General features: G+C 38.0%; 1 protein-coding gene across 2 annotated transcripts in view; it reads left to right on the forward strand.

Moving 5' to 3' along the window:
* The first annotated feature begins 342 nt into the window (after positions 1-342).
* LOC145284895 (integrator complex subunit 3-like) overlaps positions 343-14,844 on the forward strand; it is a 165,089-nt gene continuing 150,587 nt past the window's right edge. For both annotated transcript variants that reach the window (XM_080133968.1, XM_080133969.1), the window contains exon 1: positions 343-773. In XM_080133968.1, coding sequence (XP_079990094.1) covers positions 699-773 — 75 coding nt within the window. In that variant the 5' untranslated portion in view covers positions 343-698. The remainder of the gene's footprint in view (positions 774-14,844) is intronic.

The raw sequence follows: 14,844 nt of genomic DNA on the forward strand, positions 1-14,844 counted from the left end.
TTAATAAAAGTAAACAAAATATCCACATGTACAAATAATCGATAATAATAACATGTGTACAATAATTTTGTATTTTTGTAAAAAAAGTAAAAACTTCTAACCGGAAAATATTTCCTAATGGACATCTTTCTGGTTGCCACCGAAAAGTTGCCGGAAACGAATCCAACGGCTTCCATGAATTTTTACAGCGACACAATTTAAAATTCCATATAGATAATCTTATTGAATCGCATATTTTATGATATTAGAATTTATTTAACTATTATTTTGAATCCTATAATTAAATTTCTCGTGAACATCTTAAAAACATCAAGTTAAAAATCCCTGAATTTTACGACACTCGTAGCAAATTATGTCCACAGCTCATGCCCCCCCCCAATACAAATCTGTTTAGTTTAAAATGAACAATAGTATCTAGTATCGCTATTCTCACCTTGTATTTGTTATTGTTTTTGAATGCTTAAAATTTTTAAACAGAAAATGAAATATCTTTTTATTATTGCAATAAGTTAAGTAAAGAAAAAGAAGAAATCTTTTTTTTTTTTTTTCTTTTGTGTTTGTGTTTGCGTGTGTTATGGCGGTTGGAACAATTCTGTGCCAATATGGCGGCGACCTGTTCAGGTCTTTAGTAATATAGCGGAATGACTCTTCTGTTTTCTAACTAAGTCACTGCATTTACCCGAAGTTTTCAACGAAAAATGGAAAAAGAGAAATCCACTGGATCTAAATTGATAATATCATCCGTTCTAGAGCCAAAGGATGAGCTTGAAGAGGTATTTATTTATTACCTACAGTCACTATAAACGTTTTTTTCTTAAGATACGGTTTCACTATCGAAGTGTGAAATAAAACAAAATGCCTTTTGAAATCTGTACTAATATATATATTTTAAACAATTAAATATTTATTTAAAGTGTAGTGGATTAAAAATGATGTTTTGATCTGCTTTAATTAATATTTTTTTTTAAAAACCTTTTACACTATTTGACTTAACTCATACTGCCACCAATTTTTTCTAAAAAAGGAAATTCTTTTAGTTTTTATAAAGAAAAAATTATTTCAGCTTTTAATGTTCAAACAATAAATTCTATTAAAAAAAAAACTTTATTTTTATTAACTTAAAAAAGAAAACAAAACTTTATTTACTCGAGATTTTTTAATGGTTTAAAAAAATTACCCTTTTTGTAAATAATTTTGTTTCTTAACTTAAAAAGAAAAACAAAAGTTCATTTTAAAAATTATTTTTAGCTTTTAATGTTTGAAAAATGGTATTTTAAAATTGTCATATTATGTACGTTCAAACTTTAAAAAAAGTTGGTGCATTATTGTTAGTCTTTGTTTTTTGTTTTTGTAAAGTCAACAACAACAAAAAAAACTTCATTCAATCTGGTTTTCTTTGTGTTTACTTTTTTTCTGACATTGTATGTTTATAAGTTTCTGATAAACAAGTTTTATTTTTTTATTTCCGTATTTGCTTCTGATATATTTCAGCTCGCACGTGTAGTTCGTTCTTTTTTTTAATCCACTTCCACGGCTTCGAATACACGCGCAAAATCTTCACATCCTACTTTTGTTTCAGCATCAATTTTGTTATAAAAAAAAAAAAAGAAAGAAAAACCGCTTAATAATTTTCCGTGTTTAATTAAAATAGTTATGAACTCAAATCAAAGTGGAATAAACAAATAAAAGATTATTTAACTTTATATTAATAAAATGAGACAACTTCACGTGTGTGTTTCCCGATTACGAGAAATAGAATTTATATTTTTTCAAATTATTTACTTATTTATTAAATATTTATTGAAGTCAAAGCTGCTTCAGTAACATAAAATAAAACGCAGAAAAAGTAATTACGAAATTAAATCCACTAGAATGCATTTCAATTTTTTTTGTAAACAAGTCAGTCGTTTTAATCTTTAGTTCAAACAAAAATGGGGTTTGTATTACTGTACACATAGATTCGAAAAAGTTGTCAAAAAACAAATATATAACAAATAAATGTTATCAAAGGCAAGATAACTTACTTTTCTACCAAACTGAATATATTTTTTTGTGTTTTTATTCACTGTAACATGTTTATTTAGTTCGAAAAACATGCAGTGTTTACCGATGTATTGGAAAATTCAAAATGGCGCCCGACTCTCTCTTTAACACGGTAAGTTTGGGAAAAGGTGTTATAAATAATAAACTAGACAACATACCATTAAAAAAACACCGAATATTTGTCAACTTATGTCATGGTAACATATATTGAGCAAATTTCTAACAGTATTTTGTCTAGTTTATTATTTATAACACCTTATCCCGAACTTATCGTCTTAAAGAGAGAGTCGGGCGCCATTTTGAATTTTCCAATACATCGGTAAACACTGTATGCTTTTCGAGCTGAGTAAACATGTTACATTGAATAAAAACACGAAAATTATATCCAGTTTAGTAGAAAAGTAACATATTTTGCCTTTGATAATATTTATTTGTTATATATTTGTTTTTTGACAACTTTTTCGAATCTATGTGTACAGTAATACAAACCCTCCCCCCTCCCCCCCCCAAAAAAAACTTCGAAAGCCGTTCTTAACATGGAGTGGTTGGGGGTGTTTATACTACGCTGGGGCAACTCGTAAAAAAAAAAACATAATTTAACAACGAACACATAAACGAATAAGCAAATGTCACGTTCAAAATATTAAAAAAAAACAAAACAAAACAAAAAGGTAAATACTCCCGGGCAACGTCGGATGGGTAGGGTACACCTACTTAAGATGTGCTATTGCTTACTAGCAGTAGTAGTAGTAGTAGTAGTAATTATAACATCCGGTTTATTTTAAGTTTAGGAAAAGTGCCAACTTTTTCGTTTTAGAACTTTTTTTAAAGCAAGATTTCCAGAGTTATGCTTCTCAATTTTTGAGATGAGAATGTATTATTATTCTTATTTGGATTCTTCAAACTATTGTTCTAATCTTGGTTTGTGTACTTATGTTACCGTGCTGAAATAATGTTATTATTTAGAAAGCCATTCTTAACATGGAGAGGGGAGGGTGTTTTGTAATTATTCTCTACTTCCATCTGACAATTTAGTAAATCAAGATATCGTAAAACTCAGATTTAACTTGAAAATACGATTTAAAAAAATAGCACGGTAACATAAGTGCATAAGCACCCAAATCTTTCACAAAGTTTCGGTCAATATAATCACCAACCTTCTTCAGGTGTATCTTGTCGAACTCTGGAATCTTTTTATCAAACTCGGATCTGCACAGAATTTCAAATGAAACCTTACATTTAATCCATGGAGGTTACATGCTCTCATTCCGTCAGCCATGACTGGGTAGAAATCCCAAGTATTTTGGTGTGTCACTCGCATTGAGAACTGAACCTTTAACCTCCAGATTCACTTTATAACTAAATTTAACAAGTACTTTATCCACCACACTACAGGTCCTTGTTAGATGAGCTTTAACTCTTTAGTCAATGTTCTTTATTGGACCAATGATTACAGCACCTGGAAATACATAAAATAGAAGAACAACATCATGTATGCCCCCCCCCCCAAGTCTTTGGGATGTAAAGACGAGTATGAGTGTTGTAAGATTTCCAGGTAATCAGTTAAGCTCAATGCGAATGGTCCATTTGGGCATGAGAACTTAATAAAATGTCTTGGTACATGAAATAGAAGAACAACATCATGCTGAGACGATTTAAAGTCTGTTTTCAGATTATTCTCAGGTGGGCGGGAGAGGCGGGTTGACCACTGGCTCCTGTGCGGTGTCTGGGTCAGGCAGAGACACCAGGCGCTCCTGTAGGCCGGGGGCGTTATGTGGCATCAGAATCCGAAGGGCCATAGGGATCTTCTGTTTGTGATCGACTGCTGGTTTCTCTGTAGTCGCGGGGGCTGGCTGAACAAATGCTGGGTCAGGGTTGGGAGGCATGACAGTGGTATCTGCTGGGTGTTCCTTTTGCGTGGGAGGCTTGGAAAGTGTGTTAGCGAATGGTGTTGGTTGGTTTGGCTGTGGCTGTTCGGCTGCACTGCTGGGGCTGTGGAACGCAGGCGTTGGTCCGGGTAGCCTCAGGAGTGGGGAGCGTTCAATCACGGGTATGTATTTCCGAAGGAATTTCCGATTTCGCAGCATAACGCGGCCAGAGCCGTCGATGCGAACAACGTATTGATCGAATTGTCGGACCTCCACGACAATGCCAGTTTTGTCCCATTTCTTGGTGTGACGTCCTGTTTGGTTTTGGATCCTCACACAGTCACCAACAACTAGTGGTGGCAGGGGACGAGTGTGTTCTGTGAGCCGCTCAGAGATGCGCATGTGGCGGTTCCGTAGGGCTTCCTCTCTTGATGCCAGAGTTTCACGCCATGTGCTGTGTGGTTGGTACTTTCCGGGGTGTATGGGTATGAAATCCCAGATTGGCCTTCCAAATACACACATAGCCGAAGAGAGCAAGGTATCATGGTCTGGAGTGTTGCGGTATTGGCGCATGGCTCACTTGAATGCATCTGTGTTGAGGGAACCGTTAATGTCAGTGCTGTCCGTGAGAAGTCGTTTGACACTCTTCACTCCTATTTCTGCGCGGCAGTTGCTGTGTGGGAATGCGACAGATGAAATCCGGTGGTGAACGCCCCAATTGTAAAGGAAATCATGTGTGTCGTGAACAGTGAACTCAGGTCCTCCATCTGATGTTATTTCATCACTGATATCATATGTTACAAAGATGCGACATAGTGCTGAAATGAGTCCCTTGGAACCATTGACCACCTGTTTAACTATCGGCCAGTTGCTGTACCTGTCAACGACGACAAGGTAGTGTTTTCCACAGAATGTGAGGTAGTCCGTGGCGATACACTGGAACGGGTATTCGGGTAGAGCCGGAGGAGTTGGTGGTTGGCTTGGGTTGACGGAGACATCCAATTGCATGGAGAGCAGCGAGAGCGCATTTCGGTGATAGCGGAGGTGATTCCTGGCCAGAAGAACGATGACTCCGCATGCGAGCACATGGTGGTTACACCCTGGTGAGAAGAGTGCAGCGTCTGGAGCACCTGGTCACGGTGAGTTGGCGGGATGATGATTCGGTCCTTGTAAAGGCATACCCCATCAAACTCGGAGAGGTATTCTCGGAATTGATTGTAGGGTCGGATGTCATCACAGAGATCTGTTGGGTGATCAGGGAAGCCCTGGTGGATGGCTTCTGTTAACCTGATCATGGATGCATCACTGGATATGGCGACGTGAACATCATCCCACGTGATCGATTTGATCACTTTGACATTGGGGATAGCTGCCTGGGAGCAGATGCTGGAGTCCAAAGTGTCTTCGGTTTGGGTACGGATTGTGGCCAGGATGTCGTGTGGTAGGTATGGTAGCGAGCAGTTGACTCAACCCTGCTGAGACATTACTGGGGCTCTGTCATCCACGTCATCAAAGTTGGGTTGCCTTGCTGACAGGGTGTCTAGATAGGCCGTCAGCTGCGGCATGGCGAGCACCTGGGATGTACACCATCTTGAATCGATAGCGGAGCGATCTTTCCTTCAGATTGCGAAGCCTTGGGTTTGGGATGTCGTCGAGAGAGCGGTCGGTAAATATCTTCAGGAGGGGCTTGTGGTCCACTGCGATGATCAGGTTGGAACATCCCAGCACGAAGTGTCGACATTTGTCCAGAGCGTCGACTATGGCAAGCGCCTCTCCCTCTACTGGGGCGTAGCGGGATTCTGCCCCCGACGTGAAGCGACTACCAACCAGTGTGATCTTCCAGCCCGTTCTGCAGCAGAACGGCCTGGGGGGTGAGCAATCACAGTGCTTCTGGAAGAGCCAAAACCCCATACCATCCCTGCTCCAGTCAGTTGCGAGGCAGGTTGGCTTTGTCTTGTCGAATATTTCTACCCCCTTTTGAATTTCACTGATTATGATGCGTTTGTCCATTGTGTGGCTTCATGCACTCAGCTAAGGTGAAGGCGTAGGACACCTGATTGATGAGCCCGAACCAGCTGCGGACATCTGTGATGTTGCAAGGAGCAGGGAAGTCCTGGATCGCCTCTAGGTACCGGGAACATGGGCGTACTGTGGTTGCTTGGAAGAATGCATCTTTAATTGTGTCTGACCACATGAGGGTGTCATCCACGCATTTGGTTTTCCGTGTGATGTGGGATACGATTTCATCAAAGCAACGACTGTAGCCATCCCCAGACACGATGTAACGCTGCGGTGCGACGTGGTAACGGTAACGACCCCAAGGCGTAAGGAACGTAATAAGGTGGCGATCGTCCTCGTGGAGAGTAACGCTATGATAGCCATTCCAAGCTCGGATACCGTGTTGCTAGTGTGCGGAGGTATGATCCTGGCTTGGTGGAAGGGTGACTGGGTATGGTGGGTCTCTCTGGTGGCGTGATGGTTAAGAGGTTGTAGGTCAACTGTCCGTCGAGGTTTGCCGGACTTCTTTGGGCAGATCACCATTTTGTCGCACCAGGTGACCAGTGTGTCGATTGGAACAGGCTTTATCACCCCGAAACGAATGTCCTGGTCCAGGCCAGCTTTCACCTCATCTTGCCAGTGCACAGGTATGGGTATGGGTGTGTGGCAGGCGACAGGCTGAGCATTGGGGTCGACCATGAGGCGTATAGGGGGACCAGCCATTTTCGGTAGTGGTTGGTGGTCGCAAACATTGAAGGTGCTGGACTTGTAATACTCTAGGAACCATGTTTCCAGCTTACGGTTTTCCTCTGTGGGTGGGTATGGGAGCGATGTCGGTCGAGCCGAGGGTTGTTGATGATGGGGACAATTACACATCTGTGTCGTGTCTGTGACAGCATTCGAATTGTTGGTTTCGGATGTCCCACCAATCGTGGGGAAGCTGATTGGTATCATCCCGAGGGCGATGCATGCTTCCTTCGACAAAAACAGTTTGTCTGTTGAATCGGAGAAGTAGACGATCTGTCTTGTTTCCATAGCTTTTCCGGACGGGGATGTCCCAGAGATTCTTAGAACCGTGGCGCCTGTGATGTCAATCCCACGATTATTGGCAGTAATCCTCTTCATGTAGACTGGATGCAGATGTCTCTTTTCCAGCCCTAGTTTCAAAAGAAGCATTGTGCCGGCCAAGCAGGACTGGCAGCCAGTGTCAGCCAAGGCTTTGAAGGGGGTGGTGCGCGAAGAGATGGTTTCCAGTGTTGGGAGTCCGAGTGCGTGTGCATCAGACGGGGTGGCGCTAACTGTCATGTCAATGCAAGGCTGAGGGTCAGAATGAGGGTCCTATGCATTGCAGAACTCATTGTATATATGGTGGTTGAGCTTTAGGGCATCGATTGCTGCAGAAGGGACGTTGGCGATTGGGCACAAGATGTTAAAGATGGCAGTGACATCATCTGTTCCAGCGGAGGGTAACTTTTGACGTGTCTGTCAGCATACACCCTAAAAGTGGTGGAGTATTCCATATTTGGTGCATGTGTGATTATATGCCCGGCATTTCTGCATGCGTGCCTGTCTGGTTCGCCCATGGCCTGTGGTGCCACAGTAATCACAAAGCTTGGTACCTTTGGTGGTGTCACGAACCGTTTTCGGTTTGTTGCGACGCTTGTACATACTCGCTGCGATGGCTGTGACTGAGGTAGGAGTCTCCGATAAGCGGCTTACGGAGCGCTTGCTGCTCTCTTTGGCTTTGACAAAGATGTCCTCTAGGCTCACGTGTTGTTTTGCCTGGCTGAGGACATCTAGTCGGATGTCCTCGTCTTCCAGTCCACGAATGAGGGTGTCCCAGACAATGATGTTGCTGAAATCGACCTCCAGGGCACACGTGCATGTCTTCTTGAAGTTACAGATGCTGGCCTGTCCACGGAGGCGGGCGGCGTACATCCTCACAGGCTCATCACGGTCCTGGCGAGTCTGTTGAAGCTGGAGATGAGCAACCATTATGTTCTCTTGGCGAGTTGCGAGGCTTTTAATGTTCCCGAGTCTTTTCGTCCTTGGTTGTTAGGGTGCCAAAAGTCCATGTGAGATCCTTTCAAAGACTGTCTTTGCAGCATTCGAGGAGTTGGTGTGCGATGTCCATGCCAGTGAGCCGAGTCGCAGCCTTGTACTCTGTCCAGCGCAGCTCAAAGTAGGACCATTCCTCGCTCTTTTTTGACAAGAACCATTCATATCAGTTGGGGCCAAGTGAGGATAAGAGTGTTTATGGTAAAAAGATAAAAGTTTGGTTTTGGATGCATTAAAATTAGCTACCTTTTTGCTTTATTGCACCACATGTTCAAGGTTGGAGGAGAGAGAGAGACTCAGAGATCTTGATTGCTGTTGAAGTTGTCTTTTGCAATCATCAGTGTAGGAAGGAAGTAATGAAGAGGACTTCCTCTAAGGTTTCAGCCATTTCCTTAGATGTGTGTTTATTTATTTTCCCTATTGTGTCTGTTATAGAGCGTGGTGTCATCAGCAAATATACCCATCTTAGAGACAATTTTATCAGTGATGTCATTTATGAATATGAGGGATAATAAAGGTTCAAGAATCGAGAGCAAAAGGCAATTAATTTAGTATTTCCAAGATTATTTCTTTTTTTGTTTTTTTTTACAAAAACTAATATAAACATAGAATGCAAGTAAACAAATAGCTATAAAAACAAATAAGAATTTGATTTTTGACCACTTGAAAAACATGTTTCATGGCAAAAATAAACATGTGATTCCAACCTTTCTCATTTCCTTAACATTTTTCCAAATTTTAATTTAAATGTATTATTGAAAAAAAACAAACCCAAAAAAACAAACAAGAATAAAGGTTGCTCTAATCACTCATTTTACAATAGTGCAAAAAGTTTTGTTGAGAAAATATAATTAAAATAAAGCTATGTTAAATTGAAAGTCATCCTCCTCAGCTCTATTTAAACAGATTTTCATTAACATTTCTAATATCCTAGAGATAAAAATCTATTACTGCAATCATAAAAAAATGATCAGTTTTTTTTCCCCATTTTTTTTTTTCACAATATAACCATGACAAAAAGAATCACCTTTGACATGCCTTGTTTTTAAGGACACTGCCACAATGAATATGAGCTCCACAGTCCTTTGCCTCAGTCATATATATATATTTATTTATAAATAATTATTTTTATACCTACAGATACTAGCATTTTATGCTTTTGCAATCATCAGTGTAGGAAGGAAGTAATGATTGTTACCGGTGGAGATATTCAAACTGAGCTACAAAGCCACTTTTGACTTTATTTGCTAGGATGTTACTTCACTGCCACCATCGACCGCTACAAGAATTGAAGAAAATTAACAACTATAAATGCCAAATACAGGCACAACATTAAGACAATCAATCATAAACTCACATAAAGCCAGTTAACCAGCTTTATTTCCCAGCCAGTACTCAACTTTAACAATTTTCTTAAAGAGGCTAATAATTTAATTATTTTTATACCTACAAACACTAATATTTCATGCTTTTGCAATCATCAGTGTAGGAAGTGATGATTGCTACTAATCGGGAGACTTGAACTTAGCTACAAAGCCATCTTTCACTCCATTTGCACATGCACACAATGTTCTTCACTTTTGTTTTCTTATCTTTGAAAAAAAAATAAATAAAAGGAATATTCTTTGCTTTAATTTTGAAATAAAAGCCAACCCATTTGATTGATGTTCTCAATCCAATTCTCACTTAACTGAGCGATTGAGAAAGTTAAGTCAAGTCTTCTTTTTAAATATGTTTCATATGCAAAATGTTAAAAAAAAAAAAAAAGTCCAGAGCTTCCTTAAAAGGGCAATTAGAGAGTCAGCACTATTCCATCATGTTCATAGGAAGATTATACTTGTGTGTGAACTTTTATAATGTAGGTACATTCTATATAATAGATAACATTGGAAATGGCTAACACACAAAATCTTGCCCAGTTGACTAATCCCCCTGTGAAATTTTAACAATAGGTCTGAGGCATGAAATAAATATTCTCTAAATTTCAGTTTTTCTGTAGTGTTTTAAAAGTTTGGAGGGGGGGGGACATATCATGATTCCGCCCCTTTATTTGAAAATTCAATTTTTTTCACATTTGCATTAAATTTGATCAATAACACACTAATTAAACAAGTTGCCTGAATTTCAATTTTTTATTAAAACCCCTTAAGCTTAAGTTTGAGATTTTTTAGAATCAAAATCATATGAATTTTGATCAAAATTAGAACAAGTATTCTAGACATAATACTTACTAACATTATTATATTGATTTTAATCTTTGTAAAGAGACATAAATGTGGTGCAAAATTGTTTGGTTTGGGGAATTCAGTTTACCTGTCCTGGGATGGGTATTCTAATATGTGTATATATACTAGCAGTTCCACCCAGCTTTGCTCGGGCCCTATGTACTGTTCATAACTTTATGTGCATATGTATATATTAAAATGTGTAAATATGTACGGTAATGCCTTTCTATATAATAGGTTTCCTTAACTACCATATAGAAAAAAGCTGGTAGAGACTGCAGACTTCAAATTTTTTTTTTTAACTTTGACCCCAATTTTGACCCCTTAACATTTATTGTTTTGGGCTCAAATTAAATTTTTTTATTTTTTTTTTATTCAATTTTAATCCCAAATAAGGCACAGTGCCACTTTGAAGTAGGATGTTCACGTCGAGGGGATACAAGTGCTTGTAGTTCATCAGAGCATTCACCATTAAAATACTTGTAGAACAGGCAGAGGGATGCAACATTTTGTTGATGGGACAGAGACTGAAGCCTAGATGACAATTCAGGACCTATCAGGTTGGCAACTCTCTTTTGAACCCTGTCCAGGAGTGAGAGACAAGTAGCAGATGCACCAGCCCAGATGTGACAACAGTACTCCATACATGGGCGAATGGTGGCCTTATAGAGGTACAGGATACTTTCAGGCTTAAATAGTTTTCTAGCACGGCAGAGAGAGCCCACCTTCTTTGCAGCAGTCTTGGCAATGTTCTCAATGTATCTATTCTAGTTCATGTTCCCTGTAAATGTTAGGCCAAGGAGTTTAAAGGAAGTACTTTCGGATAATGTGTTTTTGGCCATTACTATTGGTGGTAGAGAAGGTTTCTTGTAGTTATTGAAGGAAACAAGCTTAGTCTTGGCAGCATTGAATGTGATCCTCCATTTTTGTCTCCATTCCACTACAGATTGGAGGTCATCCTCTAGTGTTTCTGCCATTTCCTTAGATTAGCATTACAAGTTGATTTTTTCTTTTTAGATAATTGTTATTTTATCAACTTTCATGAAAAGAGCTATGTAAAAGATACTTAAAACCGTTTGAATTATGCAAATACCATCAATAGTTTAAAAGTTATGAGAATTTTAAGTGCAAAAATTTATGCTTTTCTGTGGACATTTTTCTGTAGAAAAAGTGGGCTTAATTACGGACCTCAACATTTCAAGAAATTCGGTAATTTTGCCATCATTTATTTATTTTTCAAGCTATTCTCATGAAATTTGGCAGTCTTATGTAAAATTGTGCTCTTTCTGATTATGCAGTCAAATCTGATGTATCTCTTTACCATAAGCCATGAATTATAAATTCAGATGTACAAATTTCAATTTTTTTTTAAACTGGTGCATGGTATCATACAGTGGGTGTCTATTTATGAACAAAGCTAAGTATTATAGTGGTATTTAAATATAGCTTTATTGTGAATAGGCATTTTCCTGCCTCCTCACCAAATGAGAGCTTAATCTGGGATGTAGCCATTGAATGCCTAAAGAGCATGCATGGCCGGTATTTACTACTCCCTTCAAAGAAAAAAAATGGAGTAGATATGAATTAATCTCAGAAATATATCAAAGAAAATTTTTCATATAGATTTTGGATTTCTGTAAAAGATGGAAATTCCCATAGTCGACCAGAATTTATGCATTTCGGGACCAATTCAATTGTTAATTTTGTTAATCCTCTCTATCTGGCACAAAATATACCCCTATTTTCTGCGATGCAACCCTAAATCGTACTTTACATGAATCCTCGATGTAACTTTCACAGTACCAGAAATCCTGATAAGCAACAACTATATATTCACCAGTTGATGGTAATTTTTGTCATTTCTATTCTGTTTTACTGAAAATTCAATTATGTAAACAAAGAAATAAAACGGTAATTTTTTTACCTTATTTCTACCTTAACATTTAAAATTACTTCTATAGGTTTTAAGGTATGCTGAAAACGAATATCGCATTTAAATTTCTGCAAATAAATAAGGATATTAAGCAATGTCATTTCTTATGTTATCGCTGGTGGCCATCTTGATACACGCAGGCGCAACCCCGAGAAACTATGCACAAACGCGCATACCAAGATGGCCACCAGCAACAACGTAAGAAATGACATTGCTTAATATCCGGAAAGCTACTTATTTGCGGAAAATTTAAATGTGATATTCGTTTTCAGTATACTCAAAGGTAGTCATTTTAAAGAAAACTGTTAAGGTGGAAACAAGATAAAAATTTACAAAATGCATCACAATGAAATTCTTTATCGAACCGCCTAAATATTCGTGTTATTATTATTATTTAGATATCCTCAGTTAAAAAAAAAACGGGTTTGTTTTACAGATTCGAAAAAATAGTCTTGACAATGCATTAAAAATAAATTCAAGTTTCACGATATCTTTTTTTATTTAATTGTTAAGTAAAAGTACAGAATAGTTAACAAAAAACACCCTTCCTTCCTCATGTTAAGAATGGGTTTCTAAATAATGTTATTATTTCAGCATGGTAGCATAAGTGCACAAGTACCTTTTATTTGTTATGTTTTTTTGTTTTTTTGACCACTAAAAAACACAATTCTACCTTAAGTACAAATAAGTAGTTAAACGCATGTACTTAGTACATTTTGTTGTTTTTTAACGCTTTTAGTGCATGTGTACTAAAAGCGTTAAAAACAACAAAATAGTATTGTTTGGAAATCAAATTTGAAAAACTTGAAAATAATTTTTTTAAATTGACGGACTCAGAATAAAAAATGACTAGTCTAGTAAGACGAAAGCAGAAATGGTTTTCTATTTTTAAGAGAATGTATGACGTGCTTAGCGACCGTTTTTCCGAAAGCGAATTTGATTTCTATAAAAGATAACATTTGAAATAAAATTCTGCGCAATTAATAATTATCAAATATTTACATATTATACATGAAAATAATTCTGAAACTATTATTTATATGAAAATGGATGATATATGCAGATTTATCTCATCAATTTTGAAATATTCTTCGTCAACTTTGCTCGGTCGTAACTTTGCTTCCTATCTTCGTAAAAATCAAAATCAAACACCAGTAGAGATGGACTTCTTTGTTTATATAGCCTGTAAAATTTCAGCCATATCCAATCAAATTTAACCCCGCGCATGTCTCCAAACGTAACGTATAAAATGAAAACATTGAAAAAAGTGTTTCCCTTTTTGTCGTCATTTTTTTACCAATTTTTCATTTTTAACTTGTAGCATAAAAACATTGAACACATAAAAGAAAAATAAATTAACATCATTAGAATGCTTATTTTATTCTCTTTCCATCAATATAATTCTTTTAAAAATTGATCAACAAATAAAAATGATATGACTTGTTGAAGCACATTAGGTATGCAATATTGCTGATGTCCATGAAAATACAGCATATGCTTATAATGCTACTTAGATATGTGTTCATTTGTTTTCCCCTCATGCCTGCTATAGAGTGTGGTGCCATCAGCAAATATACCCATCTCCGAAACAATTTTATCAGGGAGGTCATTTATGAATATCAAGAATAATAAAGGTCCAAGGATACACCCCTAAGGTACTCACATTTATATCATATTGTTTAGGTGTACGACTGTTGAGGACAACCTGAATTTTTCTCTTAAGAAGGATTTAATTACATTATGTATTCTTCCAGTGATACCATATGATCTAATTTTCCTTAAAAGACCATCGTGCTATACCCTTTCAAAAGCCTTAGATATATCGAGGGCTACGCTCTACCCTCCCTTGTTTGTCCAGTGAATGGTATATACGTTCAGAGATTACAGTTAGGATATCTGCTGTGGAACTGGCTTGCCTAAATCCATATTGATTGTTTAGCAGCTGTAAGGTGATGGACTAGAGCCTGATTAATTAAGGACTGAAATATTTTGGCGAAAAGTGGGAGAAGGCTAATGGGGCGATAATTTAATGGGTTAGTACAGAAGCAGTTTTTCCAGCAGTCAGGAAAGCAAGATTTGTTGAGGCATTTGTTGTAAAGTTTGGAGAGAACTGGGGCAATCTCAGCCGAGCATTTTTTTCATAGCATAACCGGGATGAGATTGGGTCCACATGCTTTTGAGGTGTCTAGGTTTTTTATGATACCATGTACCTGAGAAGGGGGGGATTTTCAAATCTAGTGTGGCGTCTGTCCACAAAGGAAAGTCAGGGAGGAAATGTTGTGCCGGGTCCAATGTGGAGTGAGAGGCAAACCGACTGGCAAGCAGGTTAGCCTTCTCGGTTGCCATGCAAGCAACCTCATGATTGTTTGATAGTGAGGGAATCGTTGACTGCCCATTATTTACTACACCGTTGTAGATTTTCCAAAAATTGCGGGTTCCTAATGTCTGTGCTTCGATGTGTTTTCTGGCAGTTTCAGTGTATTCTGTCTTAGCTGTCGCTATTTGTCTCTTACAATTACTTCTAGCTTCTATATATTTCTGTCTGTTTGAAGTGGACTTATGTTGGCTGAATCTGCAGTATGCATGCTGCTTTTGAGCAATGGCAGCTGCACAAGTTGAAGTAAACTATTGGGGAGAATGGGGCTTGCTATAGAATTTCCGTGTGGGAATGTGCTTCAATTGCAGTTTTGAACCATTCAGTTGTCTCATTTGTGCACTG

Source organism: Euprymna scolopes, chromosome 9 (genome assembly GCF_053919585.1).
Source record: "Euprymna scolopes isolate OS-2025 chromosome 9, ASM5391958v1, whole genome shotgun sequence".
Taxonomy (NCBI): domain Eukaryota; kingdom Metazoa; phylum Mollusca; class Cephalopoda; order Sepiida; family Sepiolidae; genus Euprymna; species Euprymna scolopes.